Source organism: Hypanus sabinus, chromosome 7 (assembly GCF_030144855.1).
Source record: "Hypanus sabinus isolate sHypSab1 chromosome 7, sHypSab1.hap1, whole genome shotgun sequence".
NCBI lineage: Eukaryota > Metazoa > Chordata > Chondrichthyes > Myliobatiformes > Dasyatidae > Hypanus > Hypanus sabinus.
The window spans coordinates 131756539-131777244 of NC_082712.1; the positions used below are offsets into that span (position 1 = coordinate 131756539).

The following is a 20706-nucleotide window of genomic DNA, read 5'->3' on the forward strand; positions in this document are numbered from 1 at the left end:
CTGTAACAATTTTACCAGTCAGAGTGGTTAGCCCTGAGCTGAACCCCAGGATCAGTGGGCCACTCTTAGTCTGGCCTCTACCCCTTGACCTGTTTGGCATGGGTGACCCTGTATAAAGCCCTGACTTCAGCTAATGTAGCTCTCCGGGTCATTGAGGCATGCAAGCCTCCAAACCATGACAAGGTTGTGGTCCTCTTGGAGGTTTGAAGAGGAAGATTGAAATAAATAAGATCCCAAGGGTGAAATAGAGGAGGTTGGCTCTGCTGGGAGAATCTAGAAGTATTGTAGAATGAACTACTGGTAAGATGGCGGCACAGACAGGCTCAGCAGCCTCACTGAGTCCAAACAAAGGTGAAATTGCCCATCCTTTAAGTCTATTTTTTATGATCATAAGACACTGCTGGATATTAAGTTCCGCAGGTCGAGTTACTTGACAGAGGCAGAGTTGGATTTGTTGCACATTGTGTTCCAGACTGCTTCAGCCACCCAGGGAAGAAGGCATCAGGGCTGGCGGTGGAAATGAAGTGCGGTCCAACAAATGGTGCAAGAGTTTGACTTGGACATTTTTATTGTGATTGCCAGTCCCTGTTGGATATTGTTAATGCAGAATATTATATGTCCAATTCATAGTTAATTGACAAGACCGACAGTGGGAGAGCTGTGTAGCCTTAGCTGTGGTGTGGACCAGACCCTCATGCCTTGGGGTCACTTGTTGCAGCCACTGGGGGGACTTTACACTGGATTAGGGTCTGGCCCTTCCCATTGGTGCTGCCTTCTACCGTTCACTCCCAGGAAGACAAGATGGACAGTGTTCATCTGTGGCTGCACTTGCACAAACAAATGCAGGCTCTTCTTGCAGAAACGTGACTCCAGGACAACATCCAGGCACCACCAGTCTACAGGCCATGACACTCATGAACTTGGGTTATATTATTATTTTAATTTTTTTTTGTAACTATGTCTTTCTGCTATCATGATTATATGTGCTGTGTGAGACCGTTAGTGTGTTTTGCATCTTGGCCCAAGGAACACTGTATCAGTTGGCTCTATTCATGTGTATAGTTGAATGATAATTAAACTTGAAGTCAGTGTTTAAACGTAAGGGTTCATCCACTTAAGATTGAGAGGAGGTAAACTGTGAGCCTTTGGAACGTTCCCTTCAAGAGACACAAGGATGGTGGAAACAGAGAAGATTCTTTTTGAGGTGCAGTAGATCAATTCTTGATCAGTAAATTTGGAGGGGGCAGGCTGGATGCTAAAATATTACAACCAATGGACAGGGCTGTGTAATTGAGGGCAGCTATGATTTTATTAAATGATATAGCAGATTTGGGGGAGCGGTGGATGGGAAGAAGTCCAAAGAGCTTACTAATTGAGAGGTATCAACCAGTATCACTGAAACTGCTTACCTGGTCATCACCGCACAAGTTTGCTTTTTCCTTTTCCTGTGTTTCAGTCATCCCAACATTGTAAAGGCCATAAGATGAGCTTTTTGTTGCTTTGTTTAGAGCTGTGGCTTATTACAACTGAACAGCTGAGCATCATGTGATAATGGAACTGCAATGAGATGAGCTCAAGTGAACACAGTTTGACAATGCGTTCAGGTGTGTGGTGTGGCAGACTGTAGCGGGGACTTACTTTTGCAGTCAGCCAGGGATTTCGAGACAATGGACGGAGTGTGAAAGGAGAAAATGAGAAAAGAAGATTTACCTCCAATTTTAAAAAAGTAACTTTTTATTTGCATGCCCTTACAGTAACTTTCTCACACCATTTCACCTGTGACTACTGAAAAGTATACATTTACTGATAGATTTAATTTCAAGTTTGTCTGTAACAGAACACACAGCCAAAATGAACAGCAGCAGGAGTTACAAGAAACTGCAGAGAGAAGGTACAGTCACACACCGAGTATATTGATTGGAAGTTCACCCTGGAAAAATGTCATAAACTGGAAATTTCTCGATTTCTTTTTATAGTTGGAAAAGGATTTGTGTTCCTTTTACTTAGTTTTTAAAGTGCCACATCTAACTCAAAAAAAAAACCTTCTCTTTTTCTATTGTTGAGACAGCTCCTTGGGAGTTCTGGTGCAAAACACAAGGCGGCTTCGCACACATCAGTACTTAGACAACCATTCTCCTGAGAAGCACCCAATGTTCTACAATGAGGGCGAGGAGTATGTTACCCCTCCAGAGTTGGGTACTTCAGCCAGTCCACAGTTGTGGCCCCACCATTACCGCTGGGACTACCACTGGCCAAAAATGTCACTTCAGTTAAGAGATACAGTCAAACCTCAGACATTTCCCAGTTGTGAAAAATAAATGTGCACACATAATTTTTGTGATTCATCCCTTTGCTTAATACTTCGAACAAAATACTGCCTTAAACAAATATTTGTTTATTGTATTAAAATATAAAATCCATGAACACAGATTTTCTTAAAAATCACAGAAGATCCATTCTGTTATCAACAAATTAACTTTGCATATTTTCTACCTGAATGAAATAACATCTATCAGATCCTTATAACAGGAGGGTGATTAATGGAGAGTATTTTGAGTCTACAATTGGAGGCTGCTTTTGGTTATGAATTATACTGAATTTTCATGGTATGGCATGCAACACTTGTCACATGCAAATGATTTTAGTGGTAAAATTCACTAAAGGTAACCCATGTTCAGTAGCCCCAGATCTGGATACTAAATTATCTATTCCAAATTTACTCTCTGCTGTAAATTTGTAAGGAACATGAGGATGTGCTAACTTGTAGAGAGCATGCAGCAGGCACATGTGCAGATTCTAACATTGTGGGTTTACGATCTCATTTCAATCAGTCCGACTAATCGGTTTGTCCCCCATCCGTTTTTGAACACATCAGGTTTTCAGGAGATTTTCCAGAAACATCTAACAATGATTTCAGTGATGTTGGCTGTAGTTCCAATTTACTTCTGTGACTCATGACCTGGAAGCAACAACTCGGAGGATAAAGTGCATTTGAAAATTTTACGGTTACAACCAAAACTCATTGAAACTCAGCACACAATCTAACCCTCTGTTTAATCCTCTGTAGAGTTGGTATAATGCAGTAGCTTTACAGTTGTAAACAATTTAGTTCTAGTTTCTTTCTTCTGTTCCCAAGTCACTATGGTTTTCAGGATCACTAGAACTGTAGTTAAGGCTTCCTGGGGAGCCGGGTTCTATTGCCTGGCTCTTTTTCTTCACCCTTCTTTTCTCTAATTTTGAACTGATCATTGCAATCGGCTTTATATTCATGCGGTCTTTCTCAGCTTCTTCCTCTTCATTGTATCTCTCTTCATCATCCTCCGTTTCGCTGTGGTAGGGACTGGAATGAAGGGAAGTAGCTGGAGAAGGTGGTTTGGATGCGGGTCTTGGGTAACAGAAGCCTTCACTCTTTAATTTAAAAAGAGGAATGTTATTTCAGCTTCACAAAGTAGAATGAGCATATGAACACAGACCCACTATTACATGAACATGTGTGTCTACATTATTGCATTAATGATCTATGCTGCCCTGAATTCTGATTGGTGGAAGTTGGCAAAACGTAATCTGTCTTTTTTTGCAAAACTTTAAAATTTACATGATGAAATTCAATAAAGCAATGTCTGGCATAATCATGTTACATTAACCAAGCTTCACTGTAAGTTGCAATAATCTGAACAAGTGAGATAATTCCTCTCTAAAAGCACAGCGACTCTACTTCATTAGGAGTTTGCAAAGATTTGGCATGACATCTAAAACTTTGACAAACTTCCATAGATGTGTGGCGGAGAGTATATTGACTGTCTGCATCATAACCTGGTATGGAAACACCAATACCCTTGAACAGAAAATGCTACTAAAAGTGGCTAAAGTATTCCCTATCATTGAGCACTTCTACACAGAGCGTTGTCATAGGAAAGTGCCATCCATCATCAAGGATCTCCCCCTCCCAGGTCATATTCTCTTCTCGCTGCTGCCAACAGGAAGAAGGTACAGGAGCTTCCAACACCAGGTTCAGGAACAGTTACTAGCCCTCAGTTGTCAGGGTGTGGAACCAAAGTAGATAAATTCACTCCATCACTGAACAGTTCCAAAAGCTATGGACTCTTCAACTCAGGCTCTCAATATTTATTGCTTATTTATTTGATGTTTCTTTTTTCCTTTCTTTTTGTATTTGCTTAGTTCATTGTCTTCTGAAACTGGTTGTCCATCTTGTTGGTGGGGTCTTTCATTGATTCTGTTATGGTTGTTGGATTTATTGTTATGCCCACAAGAAAATTAACCTTAGAGTTGTATATGGTGAAGTGTATATACTTTGATTATAAATGTAATTTGAATCTGAAATTTAACCACAGGAAAACTCATCAATGAGTAGTTTTTGTATGATGTTCTGTCAGGTACGCAGCATATTTGCATGGTTTATTCAGCAAAGGCACTTCATTTACATCTCTTCCAAACAAGATTACAGTATTTATTCTCATACTGTACGTACTTTGCAAGTGGGCACTGAGACAGACTACATTTAATGCCAACACCATCATGACAAAAGGGTTCTGCAGCTGACAAACAGTAACTCTTACTGAACAGGCAATTCCATGATCTAATCATAACAGTCATGCTGAACTCACAATCCACTACATAATTCTGAGTATGACAAAGAGCTGAAGAGTTAAACATTTTCTATGATATGGCTTGGAGAACAAAGATTCCTATGAAAGCGGAACAGAGAAATGCACAATACCACTAGCACAATTAAAATTATTCAAATTAGTTAACTATGTGGCAACTATGTAATCATTTCAACCAATATCATGCACTGTTCTAACTTCCTTCCTCTCCCAACAGTGTTAAAATTTGTTAGCAATTTGCTTTGAAGTTACTTGAGATTAAAATTATATTTAAGCCTACTCTAAACAAAAATAAGCAGTATGAACTTTAGAACAAGCTAACTGACTTCAGTGCTGATAATCAATGTTATAGACAATAAGACAATCACTTACAACCACTGGCTCCCATTGAGCTGAAGTGAACGAATCTGGAAACGCTTTGGCCAACGCAAGCTGTCTTGCATGGACGTAATACTGAAAAGTCAATCGAAAGACACTCCTTTTACAAAGAGACAAACTGCCCCAACATGTTACGTTGTTCTGCTGGGGGGTTTAATTCTTTTCTGATCTCAGAGATTTAAGAATAGCAAAGATCAGCTATTTGTTAATGCTCTTCACATAAGAAGATCCACTGATACATGTTATCGAGCAGAAAAATGAGGGATGGTGAGCTGGGAAAACGAGGAACGTCGACTGTACATTTTCCCATAGATGCTGCCTGGCCTGCTGAGCTCCTCCAGTATTTTGTGTGTGTTGCTCAGATTTCCAGCATCTGCAGGTTTCCTCTTGTTTGGGAAAGCGAGAAGACTGGGGCCCACTGGCAGATGTAAAGAAAGGTTCTGAGGAGGTTTTTGAAGAGCTAAGTGCTGAATAGAAGGATCATGAGAGGCAATGTTAGCGTGCAGTTACAATCAGTTGAGTATGTTGAAATGTGGCTATTTTAATGATAGAAGTATCAGAGACAAGTATGATGAATTTAGAGCGGGTATCAGTACATGGAACTACAGCATTGTGGTCATTACAGAGACTTGGCTGCCACAAGGGAAAGATTAGCTGCCACAAGGGAAAGATTAGCTGCTGGATGTTCTAGAATTTAGATATCTCAAAAGGGGCAGGTAGTGTAAATAAGGTAGGGGAGTAGCATTGCTAATCAAGAATTAGTATCACAGCTACAGAAAGGGTGGTGAGGTGGAGATACGTCTCCACTAAGGGAGGTGTAAGGTGCCCCTTCTCTCTGCTTGCCTGTAAGTCACCCCTGGGTAAGGTGTAGAGCCTGCTTAGTCACCCGATCAGGTCATGTGAAGCCATGGAGCAGCTGGTGCATATCACAAGTTCAGGTTATGCCACTACTGACGCCAGGCGGACAATTTATAAAGAGTACTGATAAAGGCTGGGGCAACCTGTCTTGTAAGACACAGCCCAAAAGAAGGCAATGGCAAACCACTTCTGAAGAAATATTTTCCAAGAACAATCATGATTATTGACCCTGATTGCCCACGTCATACGACAAAGCACATAATGATGACGATGATCACAGCTACAGAAAGGGAGGATATCGTGACAAGATCACCTACAGAGTTAGAGAGTGTGGAAGTCAGAAACAGGAAGGAAGCAATCTATCCATTGGGAGTATTCTATTAACCTCCCAATAAAAACAGAACCACTGAGGTGCAGACTGGGAAGTAGATTTTGGAAAGGTACAAAAATATGGCTGTCATGGCTGACATCAACCTCCCAAATATTGACTGGAACCTCCTGAGTGCAAAAGGTTTAGATGGGGAAGAGTTTATTAGGTGTGAAAAGGAAAGATTCCTGACACAATACGTGAACAGTCCGACTAGAGGAGGGGCCATACTGGATCTAGTACTAGGTAATGAACCTGATCAGGAGACAGATCTCTTGGTGCATGAGCAATTCGGAGACGGTGACCACAACTCCCTGATCGTTACCGCAGCTTTGGACTGGGATAACAGCATAAAACACAAGCCCATACAATTACAGACAACACAATAGCAACCAGCAATTTACGAGACAATAGTACAAGTGGTGTTTTGCAGGATTCTGTACAGGACCCCTGCTCTTTGTGATTTTTATAAATAACTTGGATGAAGAAGGGGAGAGTGCTTTAGTAGTTGGCAGATGATGCAGTGGTTGGTGGTGCTGTGGACAGTGCAGGAGGAGTTCAATCCAGGTAAGTGTGAAGTGATACACTTTAGAAGGTTGGACTTGAAGGCAGAATACAGAGTTAATGGTGGGACTCTTAGCAGTGTGGAGGAATGGAGGGATCTTGGGTACAAAGTCTATAGATCCCTTAAACTTGCTGAACAAGTTGACAGTGTGGTTAAGAAGGTGTATGGCATGTTGACCTTTATTAGTTCGGGGACTGATAGCTGGTTGCTATCTTGAACCAGCGTTCAAGAGCTGTGAGGTAATGTTGCAGCTCTATTAAACGCTGGTTAGACCACACTTGGGAGTATTGTGTTCAGTTCTGGTTGCCTCATTAGAGAAGGGATGTGAAATCTATGGAGACGGTGCAGAGGGGATTTACCAGGATGCTGCCTAGATTATAGAGCATGTCTTTTGAGGATAAATTGAACAAGCAAGGGCTTTTCTCTCTGGAGTGAAGGAGGATGAGAGGTGACTTGATAGAGGTATACAAGATGATGAAAGACATAGATCGAGTGGATAGCCAGAGATCTTCTCCTAGGGTGGAAATGGCTAATATAAGGGGGCATAACTTCAAATTGATTGGGGGCAAGGATAGGCAGGATATCAGAAGTAGTTTTTTTTTTAAAACAGGGGTGATGGTAGAAGTAATAAGCAAGGGACATTTAAGAAACTCGAATAAGCATATAAATGAAAGAGAAATGGAGAGCTATGTGGGCAAGAAGGGCAAGAGCAATCTTAGGTTAGGTTAAATATTGGCACAACATTGTGGGCTGAAGGGCCCATACTGTTCTATGTTCTGAAAAATCTCCTGATGAAATGAATGGTGCCTGTCTGATGCAGAAGGGAAGTAATCAAACTGTAGCTACAAAAACAAAGTGTGAAGTTGGTGGCAGAAAAATCCTTTCATTTTGTAGCAGGTGACTGGAGTAAAATATTGATCACCATTAACTACAATGAAGGTGAGGAGTTAGTGTTGAGCTTTACCCTTCCCAGGTACTTCCAGTCCAGCAGATCAGAAAGCCGCTCGGTGCGATTCCTTTGAATGATGCGCTGTCGACGGGACTGCTGACAGAAGCTGTACATAAACGAGGTCAGCTGATTGCACGAGTCATCCAGAGATCTAAACCGACGATCAAGTATGTAAATCCCTGAGGAAAACAAACAAGCCTGAAGTAAGATGTCTAATGCGCAGACACACTTCTGTCCAGCAAGGCAAATTCTGGACAGGTTTCTGCTTAAAATCAGACAGTGGCTGTAAATTTGAACATGGTTTAGTCACAGCTCAACAAAAGTTAGGTTGGCTATGCGATCATTTCATTTATCATTTTAATTTGATTTGTTCATTTTTTTCAATTTTTATTTTTGTACGGAGTTTGTACATTTGCCCCAGGACTGCATCGGTGTCCCCCCACATTCCAAAGACACAGCAGTTGATAGGTCAAATATTGTTCATCCAGCTTGTTTGTACGAGTTGATAGGTTAATTGTTCATTGTAAGTTGTCCCATGATTAGGTTAGGACTAAATTGGGCCATATTTCAATTAAAAAAATTATGATAAAAAAATTTTCAAGTCATATCATTTCCAGCTACCTCTGGGCTCCCAATTTGTTTAGTGACCAACCCAATTTAAGTTAGCCAGTTTGTAATCAGCTGAAGTTATCAATTTCAGATCAGTAGTTGCCTGCAAATTCTGTCTATCACCTACTTGTTCCACCAGTTCTGTTGAAAAGTTAACAACGTAAAAGAGTAACTCTTTCTCTCTGCAAAGATGTTGCCTGGCCTGCGATATTATTTCAGATTTCTAGTATTTGCATTATTTGGGGGTACTTGTGTCAAAGTTTAATTCCCGTTCCAAGATGGTGCAAAATGTATTAGCAGCTAGGGTTGTTCCTGACTCACGGTGTTGGCTGTGCAGAGTCTGCATGCTCTCTTTGTGACTGTGTGTGTTTCCTCTAATATCCATCTGTCTCCCTCCATTGTAAATCCCTCTATTGCACAGGTGAGTACTTGATAGCTGAAGGGCTTGTTTCCATGCTATATTTTTCTATGACTCTGTGAAACTCTATAGTTCAAACCCAGAGAAAAGTTAAGGGGAAATGGTACAGTAGATGTAGACTAACCCAAAGTGAAATGTCACATTCTACCTCACCTACACAGAGAAACACTATACCACAAGGCTCACTAAAACAAAGTGAGAAAGATACAGGGTTATGCAAAGAGCAGTAAGTCTGATAACACAACAGTAGGAGTGTCTCCTACACAATACTTACAACATATGGTAGCTGTTATTTACTTCTATATATAGTGGATTACAGTTAATTGAAAGCCAGTTATTAAGGACTCTTCAAACTAGTCAAGAAAATAGCCAGGATTTCCTTCGTTTGTTTGGGACACTATGCTGTTTTACTGGGGCAGGAGGCTGTTGCCAACTAATTCCAACAGTTCCGTGCACGTGTGCACTTGGTACTTAGAGCAAACAGTTTTTGTATAGCGTGAGTTATGTGTTTTTGCTTTCGACGAGCAGTGATTTTTCTCACTGTGGCTTCAAGCATTCAGGCTTGGAGAAGCCAGATTGAGCCAGGAGTAACAATGAAACAATTCCACTATTTCAACAAAGTAGGGACTATGAAGAATTTGAAGGTTTCAACAATCATCTTGAATGTTACAATGAAAACAAAGAGTTGGAGGATGCAGTCATTGAAAGCATTGTATGAAGGCAGTCCATTATCTGTACCAAGTGTCTGCACAGAGTTTTGTTCATTTACATTCAATCTAAAGAACTTGGCAACATACACTGGATGAACTCCTCCATTGGTAACTACTGGGCACTAATACACAATTTTATAGTACTGTAGTAGAATAGATTTTTCTAATTTGTATTTCACTTAAATACATAATCTGTCACTCAGTTAAATGGTCATTTGACTTAATTATATCTTTTTAACTAATACCATGGAACTTCGGCTGGCTTACCAATGATGGAACATAGTTATTTACACTCTTCAGCTCGTCGGATGATTGCATTTGTTACATTAATGGCCAGAAGATCCATTTTATTGAATTGGAAAGAGGTTAATCCTCCTACTACATTCCAATGGTTTTCCCAAACTATATTTTGTTTAAATTTTTAAAAAATCAGAAGTGTCATTTTTGACTCCTCGGTTAAATTCAAAGAAACTTGGAAACCATTTATTCAACATTTTTATATGATGCAACTTGACCTTTTCTGAATCCTTTTTATTATCCTTAAATATTTGGATAGAGGAGCGAAGTTATTGACATTATTGATTGCATCCGATGTAATATAATAGCCCAGCTTTGTTTAGTTTAGTTCAGTTTTTTTAATTTCTAATTTGGGGTTTCTTTTTTGATTTTTTTTAATCATGTTAATTACATTAAGAGTTTGGAAGGCTTGGTACATTTGTGTTATCTATAGCTTATACAAATGTCCCCCCCTTTACAAAGGTAGAGTGTTCCTATGAAACCTCTCTTAAGCCGAAATGGCATAAAGCGAAGACCCATTAATTTATACGTGAAAAATTTTCGTAAAAGTGAAAATCCTCTCGTAATGTGAGAACAGGTTACTAATGCAGGTCTTTTGTAAAAGCGAAGCGGCGTAAAGCGAACATTCGTAAAGCAGGGGGACACCTGTACTCGTATATACTGTTTATCAACAATGTAATCCCAATCTCTCTGTACTACTATTGCTATTATGCTTATGTATTAGATAATTAATATCCAGATTTAAAAAGAAAGAAAAGGAACTTCAGCTAATTGGGACTGCTGTTTAATTGAACCAAAATATACTGGGCCCAATTAACCAGAATCCACTGTATTGGCAAATCTTGTGAATATTATAAAGGTGTATCAATCATAAAGGGCTTAGACAGGATGAATGCACACAGTCTATTTTCCATGTTTTGGGAATCAAGAACCAGAGGTCATGGGTTTAAAGTGAGAGGGAAGAGATTTAGAAGGAAACTGGGAGGCAACCTTCCAGCCGGAGGGTGGTCAGTATATGGATTGAGCTGCCACAGGAAGTAGCTGAGGCAGGTACATTAATAACATTTAAAAGTGGCCTGCATAGGTAGCTGAGTAGGAAGGGTTTAGAGGGACATGGCCCAAATGGGACTATCTTAAGTGGGCATCTTGTCCAGCACTGGGCCCAAGGGCCAGCTTAAGAGCTTTAGGACTCCGTATGGCTCTGTATCATTCTAATATCACATACCTGCACAATTCTTGATAATAAAGGCATCTCTATTACTTTTTCTAATTATACAGAAGCCAAATTATTCTCCCTAACTTCTCCACCTCTGCTATTTCCTTCATTGCAAAGCACCTGAAATTTTTCAGTGCGGCAGTCCCTGGACTGACCACCACATGCCAGTCGGACAATAAATTGTGAATGTTACCGCGGAATGCCTGGTCCTGAAGTACTAAATGATCTCATTGTAATCCTACAAGGTACGCCTGAGTACAATTTGGCTGCTTTTCTTTATGATAATGGTATCCGCTAAAATGATTCTGCCAGATTTTCAGTAACACTATATTTATCTGAAATCTAAAGAAGCCTTCATTTTCATTTCGCTTTGATGAGTTTTGAATGCAATGAATTTTAGTGACGTTGAACAATTATTCCCTGGGAGGAAATGCAAGGTATTATCCAATTTGCTTAAGGCATTAGTACCATTGTAGGTAATTTTATTAACAAAGATCTGAACTCTGGTCTCTTCTCTAACATCATTACACAAGGCACACATCCCTCTTGGGCAATGCTTGCTTTCCAACTCGGCCAATTTGATGGTGCACGGCATATTATAAGGAGGAGAACTGTTTTTAAGTACACTGATTATATTACTAAAAGCAATGACCTAAAATAATGGCCACATGCAGCAGTCGTTAATACAATTACCTTAACAATAAGAAATGGCACATAAAAGGAAGCGTGTGAAGCCTGTGTTACGTACAAAGGACCTGTCAGTTTTATTTCTGTGCTTTATTCAGTTACAAAGGTGCATAGCACAAGTAGAATAGATCAGTTCTGCTGTACAAATTGCTCTGTATAATTAGATTTTAGACAGATTGTTCCTGTCAATCAATCCATCAGTTTGTTACAACTGAAAAAGCAAATTATTAAAAAGGTAGTCCATCTTAGTTAAGGTATATTACTTGAGGTAACGATGGGTGATAAGGGGGGTGGAAGGAAGAGTAGTTTTCCTTCTTCACATACTTCCAAATCGATTTTTCTGTTTCAGGTTTACATTTATTTTTAAAGAGCATTTAGAGAAACAACATGCATTGCAAACTCAGAACACATCAGCAACTCACGACTGCAATACACAATAAGCACTTTAACACAATGTAAATTTACTCAGAAAAGCTTATTGTTTGTCTTTGACAACCATATTTTGTGTGTAAAATTGCAAACTGTTGCACCCAATTTCATAAAGGGAACTTGCAGTGGCTATTTCTACCTAAGTATGGCCTAAAATGTGATCACATCTTCACGTACTGAATTGAATTGAATTGACTTTATTACTTACATCCTTCATATACACGAGGAGTAAAAATCTTTAAGTGACCTCTCCATCTAAATGTGCAATGTACAGTTTATAGTAGTTTGTAATAAATATCATGTACAACAGGGCAGTCAATATAACCTAGAAATACAATTGTATCAGCATGAAATAATCAGTCTGATAGCCTGGTGCAAGAAGCTGTCCCAGAGCCTGTTGGTCCTGGCTTTTATGCTGCTGTACTGTTTCCCGGATGGTAGCAGCTGGAACAGTTTGTGGTTGGGGTGACTCGGGTCCCCAATGATCCTTCGGGCCCTTTTTACACTCCTGTCTTTCTAAGTGTCCTGAATACAGGGAATTTCACAACTACAGATGCGCTGGGCTGTCCGCACCACTCTCTGCTGAATCCTGCAACTGAGGGAAGTACAGTTCCCATACCAGGCAGTGATGCAGCCAGTCAGGATGCTCTCAATTGTGCCCCTGTAGAAAGTCCTTAGGATTTGGGGGCCCATAACAAATTTCTTCAACTATCTGAGGTGAAAGCAGTGCTGTTGTAATTTTCTAACCACACAGCCAGTATGTACAGACGACGTGAGATCCTTGGTGATGTGTATGACGAGGAACTTAAAGCTGTTCACCCCCTCAACCCCACATCCATTGATGTCAATAGGGGCTAACTTGTCTCCATTGCTTCTGTAGTTCACAACCAGCTCCTTTGTTTTTGTGACATTGAGGGAGAGGTTGTTTTCTTGACACCACTGTGTCAGGGTGATGACTTCTCTGTAGGCTGCCTCATTATTATTTGAGATTAGGCCAATTAATGCAGTATCGTCAGTAAATTTACTTTGCTGTGGGTGGCAACATGATCATGGGTATACAGAGAGTAAAGGAAGGAGCTTAGGACACTGCCCTGAGGGTGTTGAGGGTTGTCCTAAAACTAGATAATAAGAACCCAATTAAATAAATAATACAAAAACATTAAACTTGTACATTTAGTTATTGAGAAAAATGATCCAATATTACACGTAGTTGTTGGAAAAAGAATGTGAACCTTTGCTTTCAGTAATCGGTGTGACCCCCATGTACAGCAATAATCTCAACCAAACATTTCCAGTATCTGTCGATCAGTCCTGTACATTGACTTAGCCATTCCTCCTTACAAAACTGATCCAACTCTGGGACGTTGGTGAGCCTCCTTGCTTCACGTCCTTCCACAACATTTCTATAGGATTAAGGTCAGGACTTTGACTTGGCCATAGTAAAACACAGATTCTCTTCTTTTTAATCCATTCCGTTGTTGATTTACTCTTGTTTTACGTCTTGTTGCATTACCCATCTTCTATTAAGCTTCAGGTGATGGACTGCTAACCTGACCTTCTCCTGTAAAATGTTTTGATACAATTTTGAATTAATTGTTCTCTCAATGAATGCAAGCTGTCCAGGCCCTGAGTCAGCAAAGCAGCCCCAAACCATGATGCTCCTTCCACCAAGCTTCACAGTTGAAATGAGGCTTTGGTGTTGGTGTGCAGTGCCCTTGTTCCTCCAAACATAGCAATGTCCATTTCTGCTAAAAAGTTCAACTTTTGTCTCATCTGTCTATAGAACACTGATGCAGAAGAATTGAAGAACATCCAGGTGGTCTTTTGCAGACCTGAGATGTGCAGCAATGTTTTTTTTGGAAAGCAGTTGTTTCCTCCATGGTGTCCTTCCATGAACACCATTCTTATTCAGTGTTTTTCTTATAGTGGACACAGGAAAAGAGGCTTTAGCAAGTTGGAGAGATTTCTGCAGGTCTTTTGCTGTTACTCCAGGGTTCTTTTTCACCTCCTTCAGCATTGCACTTGGTGATCTTTGCAGGATGCCCACTCCTACTCTCCTAGGGAGAATAGCAACAGTACTGAATTCCCTCGATTTGTAGACAATTGTTCTTACTGTGGACTGAAAATCAGTCAGGCCTTTAGAAATGCTCTTATAGCTTTTTCCAGCTTCATGTATCTCTACAATTCTTCTTCTAAGGTCCTCTGCAAGTTGTTTTGATCGAGGCATGGTGCGCATAAACAGATCTTTCTTGAGAAGAGCAGGCTTCGTCAGTGACCTGACTTTGTGCGTCTTTTTTATTGGGCAGGGCATCTCTACAACCAGTAACTCCAATTTCATCTCATTGATTGGAAGACCAAATAGCTTTGGTGGCAGGCATTACCTCAGTGTTTCACATACTTTTCCCCAACAAATACATCTAATATTGGATAATTTTTCTCAATAAATAAATGAACAAATATAATGTTTTTGTGTTATTTATTTATTTAATAAATAGGATTCTCTTTATCTAGTTTTAGGATTTCGTGAAGATCTGATCACATTTTAGCCCATATTTATGTAGAAATACAGAAAATTCTACAGGGTTTACAAACTACCTTCCAGTTGCACTCAATCTGCTGTGATGAAGTGCTTTGAGAGGTTGGTCATTGCGAGAATCAACTACTGACTAAACAAGGACCTGGAATCACTTCAGTTTGTTTATCACCACAATAGATCTACTGTTTCACTGGGTTTCCATTCAGTCTTGCATCACCAGGACAATAATAATCCATACAGTATGTCAGGCTGCTGGTTATTGATTACCTCTCAGTGTATAACACAATCATACCCTCAGTCCTAATCAAAAAGCTCCAAGATCTGGGCCTCTGTACCTCCTCTACAAATGGATCCTTGACTTTATCAATGGGCGTGAACAGTCAATGCGGAATGAAAACACCATCTCCTCCTCGCTGACAACCAGCACTGGCGTCCCTCAAAGATGCGAGCTTAGCTCAGCACTCTACTCTGTCTGCACCCACAGCTGTTGTGGCTGGGCACAGTTCAAATACAATCTATAAATTTGCTGGTGTTGTTGGCAGCATTTCAGATGGTGACAAGGAAGAATACAGGAACAAGATAGATCAGCTGGTTGAGTGGTGCTGCAACAACAACAGCCTGGTACTCAGGAGCAGTGAGACCAGGAAAATGATTGTGGACTTCAGGAAAGAGAAGTCAAGGAAACACACATATCGTGGGATCAGCAGTGGAAAGGGTGAGCTGTTTCACCCTCACTAAGCATCTACCCTGGGCCCAATATATCGAAGCAATTACAAAAAGGTACGACAACAGCTATATTCTATTAGGAGCTTGAGGAGAATTGGGATGTGACAAAAGACATTTGCACATTTCCTACAGACGTATCACGGAGGGCAATCTAACTGGTGCGTTACCATCAGGTATGGAGGGGCCACTGCACAGGATTGGAAAAAGCTGCAGAAAGTTGCAAGCTCAGCCACTTCCATCGTAAGCACTAGTCTCCCCAGCACCGAGGACATCTTCAAAAGAAAAAGCCTTGAAAAGGTGGCAGCTGTCTTTAAGGACCTTCATCACCCTGGGTAAACCCTCCTCTCATTGTTACCTCAAAGAGGAGGCCCAGGAGCCTGAGCCCACTCATTCAATATCTTCCCCACCACCGTCAGATTGCTGAGTGGACAATAAACCTATGTACACACCCACATGTTTTTTTTCACTTTGTAGGCTGTCTTATTTAATTCATTTATACAGTGAATTCTGGTTAATTGGGCCATTGGTTAATTGGGGCAGCCACTTATTTGGGACAGCACTTAAAGAACGAAAACAAATTGAGAAAATAGTTGGGTTTCCCCTCATTTGTTTAGGATACTATGCCACTTAATTGAAACTGTTGCCAAACAGTTTCTAACTTGCTTCAATTATGTTGTGTGGCTGTTAAGACACTACACTGTGCTTAGAGTGACAAATTTTTAAATAGCGACACTTGTATGTTTGTGTTCAAAAAGCAGCAACTTTGGTCACTGATAGTTGGGGAGGAATAAGCAGAAAGATAATTCAGAAAATTTGCTCACTGTGGTTTCAAGCATTCAGGCTTGGAGATGAGACAGATGGTCAAGAGTGAAAATGAAACAATTTCACTATTTCAACAAGTTAGAAACTACTAAAAATTTGAAGGTATCAACAATCATCTTGAATGCTACAATGAAAATGAAGTTTTGGAGGATGCAATCATCAAAAGTGCTGTTTGAAGGCAGTCAACTATCTGGCTTGTTCATTTACAGTCAATCAAAAGAACATGTTAGCGTACACAGAATGAATATCCCTGTTGATAACTATTATGAACGAATACAGTTTTATAATACAGCAGTAGTTTTGTTAGTGTTCTAATTTGTTCTGTATTTCATTTAAATTTCTTACTAACTTGTTAACAGTTTGTCTTTTTTATACTTTTTTAGCTATTCCCATGAAACTTTGGTGAATCGGTGCAACCACGTAACAGGGCCAAAATGTACTTGTCCCGATGTGTCCTAATTAACCGGAATCCAATACACTATATTTGTAATTTATAGTTTTTTAAAAAATATGTATTGCAATGTACTAGTGCTGCAAAACAACATACTTCACAACATATGCTAGTGATATTAAACCGAATTCTGAGAGGCCCAACTTGGAGTCTTGCCAGTGATCACTGGAACATTACAGTTAGCCTCACTATCTACACTAAGAACTGTATAGGACATTGTGCAATGCAAGGGAATCAGGTTAAAAAAACTGTTTCAGGAAAAGCAGCAAAGAAAATTGCAAAATAAATTGAGGTTGAGATGTGGGCATATGAACCTTGCATTGGTATATTGCGTACCTAAAAAAAAATTCAGCCCTTTCTACTCACTGAAGGACTTAAGGTTACATTACTCACTATACATGTAATGGAGGGAAAAGCAGTGCGATGCAAGATGGGGGTATTTTTGGACAGCTAGGTAACATTGAAACAGAAAGTTAAAAATAAGGCAGAGAACTGACGAATGACCTTTTGATTAGTGATACACTAGAGGAGTTCCTGTGCTTATGCTATGAAGGTGGTCACTTTGCTAACAAGTTTGTTTCATGGCAGAAAAGGGCTCTCTCTCTTTCGGTGAGCCTGACATAATCTGAAGTTCTAATATTAACTGCACGCTCCTCCCGGATGCAGCTGTCTGCAAGCTCCTGGCTATCCTAATCAGTGGGTCTTCAAAGGGACCAGCTGAGTAGCCTTATGACAGGAGCACAAAACACTCTGAAACTACATTTCCCCAATGCTCTTTCTGACTCTTATAATAAACGCTTCCAGAAATTGAACCCCAACAATAATGTGTTAATCTTCTCCAGTTTTCTCCCAAACCGTTTTTTTCTCCCCTGATGAAATCAGTCATCAAAACACACATGTTGATGCCATCGAGGGGTATCACTCAAACAGTGAATACCATCAGTGTAACGTGGCAGGAAGTGGTACCTACCGTACGCGGTTGGGTCAGCAATATGCTGCTGCATGAAGCACCCGAACCCTGAGAGGTTGGTGGTAATGCTGGGAATTCCCATCACTGTGCACTCCGCTGGGGGAACAGACAAATAGCAAGACCAATTCACATCCACATATTCCAGGCAGCAGACCGATTACGTATCACATTGGCGTTTACATCGCAATGTTTATTCTCATTTAAACAGTGTACTTTTTTTCTCTGCTAACATTATAAATATTAATAGGCAAAGTTCACCAGATCAAGACCAGCGGTTTTAAAGCTGGAGGTGTTCCCTGAGGCAAGTACAAGGAGAGCTGGTGCAGCTTAAACATGAGCAAATGAAATCAGCTGAAGCTTACCGATGGAGTTGTGTTTGGCATTGAGCAGGTCTGAGTGGAACTGCAGGGTATGAAGCAAACAATGATCTCATCTTTATACAAATCTGCACAAGTTTGCACACATCCTTGCACACTACATCGACATTTAAAAGGATGAAAGATGAAACTTGCATGGGGGAAATAAAAATTAATTGTTTGTGAATTCTGAGGAGATTCCTTGCATCTCTGGGATGCGTTAATGGTAATTTAGCCTGAACCTCTTATGGATCATAAAACTATTCTTTGCAGAGAAGTAGTCAAAATAAGCAAAATATCTCTTTATAAAACACTACATGTGCTATCTGAATTTAAATTTGAAACTTTTTCTGAAGGTTTCTTTAGAATTATCGTTTCAGCTTTTAGCAAAATAAAGTCAACACATCCAAGACACTAGGATATGCATGTCTGGCTTCTGGACAATATTGAATTTGTCTTAAGCAATACACCAGATGGGGCTCGTACAAAGAAAATATTCTATCAGGGTTCTGGTTTTGCACAATCCAGTGACTTAGGTAGAAGTGAGATTGGACAGACCTCAATGGTGTATCTGGGAGTGTATGGAAGACCTGCATTGACCAATTGGCTGGACTGTTCAAGGATGGCTTACTGCTGCAGTCAGAGGTTCCACCTGCTACAAAAGGGCACCAATCAGACCGGTGCCAAGGAGGAAGCCAGGGTCAGGGACATACCCAATCAAGTTCACAGCATTCTTAAGTGGGAGTGTGAGCAACCAGAGGTTGTGGTCCACATCAGCACCAATGACGTGGGTAGGAAGGGTGACAAGGTCTTGCAAAGTGAGTCCAGGCAGTTAGGTGATAAGTTAATGGACAGGTCCTCCAGGGTTGTGAACTCAGGATCGCTAGCCATGCTACATGCTAATGCGTCCAGAAATAGGATGACCATGCACTTTAATACGTGGCTAAGGAGATGACGGCAGAGGGAGAGCTTCAGTTGTTTGGATCATTGAGTTCTCTTCCAGGGAACGTGGGACCTGTACAGAAGGGGCCGTTTTCACCTGAACTGGAGGCAACTAATACCCTTGCAGGAAGGTTTGAGAGGGCTGAATGGGGGGAGCAGGTTAAAATAGAGTTGCAGGGGAATGGGAACCACAGCAACAGAGTAAAGAGTGGGCAAACACGAGGAAATCCGCAGATGCTGGAAATTCAAACAACAACACACACAAAATGCTGGTGGTACACAGCAGGCCAGGCAGCGTCTATAGGGAGAAGCGCTGTCGACGTTTCCGGCCGAGACCCTTCTTACTATCTTTCCTTTCGGTTAGTCCTGACGAACGGTCTCGGACTGAAACGCTGACAGCGTTTCTCCCTATAGATGCTGCCTGGCCTGCTGTGTACCACCAGCATTTTGTGTGTGTTGTTGTTAGAGTAAAGAGTGGAGTTGGGGAAAGATGGGGAAAGATGTTGTTAAGCTTCCACACAAAGTCAGCAATTGAAAGGTTAATGTTCTGAGCTATATATATATTCAATGCAAGGAGTATTGTAGAAAAGGTGGATGAGCTTAGGGCATGGATCAGCATATGGAATTATGACATTGTAGCCATTAGTGAGACTTGGTTGCAAGAGAGGCAAGATTGGCAGCTCAATGTTCCAGGGTTCCATTGCTTCAGACATGATAGAGTGAGAGGGATTAAAGAGGGAGGGGTGTATTAATGGTCAGTAGAAGTGCCACATCAGAGCTCAGACAGTAAAGGCTGGAGAGCATGTCTACTCTGGCTAAATGGCAGGAATAAAGATTATATTATAGAACATCCAACCGCCGGTGAGATTTAGAGGAGCAAATCTGTAGAGATTGTATACAGTCACAAGAAAAATAAGGTTGTGATAGAAGGTGGTTTTAGCTTTCCACATATTGACTGGGAAAAGGTTGGATGGGATAGAGTTTGTCAAATGTGTTCAAGGAAGTTCCTTAATCAGTACATCGAAGTTCCAACTAGAGAGTGTGTAATACTAGATCTCCTATTAGTGAATGAGGCAAGGCAGGTGACAGTAGTTTGTATGGATGCAAACACTTTACATCTCATGATCATAATGCCATTACTTTTAAGATAATTATGGTGAAGCATTGGTCTGGTCCTCGGGTTGAGATTCTGAATCAGAGAAAGGTCAATCTTGATGGCATCGGAAAGGATCTGGCAAATGTGGTTTGGGACAAGTTGCTCTGGCAAAGGTGAACTTGGAAAATGGGAGGCTTTCAAAAGTGGAATGTTGTGAGTACAGAGTTTGTACATTTCTGTCAGCATAAAAGGCAAGGAAAACAGAACCCTGGATTTTCAAGAGATATTGAGGCCCTGATTAAGAGAAAGAAGGAGGTGCATATCAGGTACAGGCAGAAAGAAAGAACTGAGGAACTTGAGGAGTACAAGAAGTACAAGACAACACTTAAAAAATAAATCAGGAGGGCTAAAAGAAGGCATGAGGTTGCTCTAGCAGACAAAGTAAAGGAAACTCCCAAGGGCTTCTACAGATATATATCAAGAGAAAAGTGATAGCAAAGGACAAAATCAGTCCCCTTGAAGATCAGCGTGGTCACTTATACATGGAGCTGAAAGATGTGGGAGAGATCTTAAATAGATTCTTTGCATCGGGAAATGGTCACAGAGTTAGCAGAACTGAAGCAAAACAGCAGCGTGGTCATGGACCATATAGAGATTACAGAGGATAAGGTGCCCACTGTCTTGAGTCAAATTCAGGTG

At 40.6% G+C, this 20706-nt stretch overlaps 1 protein-coding gene across 1 annotated transcript in view; it reads right to left on the reverse strand.

Moving 5' to 3' along the window:
- Positions 1–1711: 1711 nt before the first annotated feature.
- LOC132397215 (glycogen [starch] synthase, muscle-like) overlaps positions 1712–20706 on the reverse strand; it is a 124930-nt gene continuing 105935 nt past the window's right edge. The window contains exons 13-16 of the mRNA XM_059975665.1: positions 17614–17709; positions 7758–7921; positions 4998–5078; positions 1712–3408 (exon numbers count right to left, since the gene is read on the reverse strand). Of these exons, the coding sequence (XP_059831648.1) occupies positions 3112–3408; positions 4998–5078; positions 7758–7921; positions 17614–17709 (638 nt within the window). The 3' untranslated portion in view covers positions 1712–3111. The remainder of the gene's footprint in view (positions 3409–4997; positions 5079–7757; positions 7922–17613; positions 17710–20706) is intronic.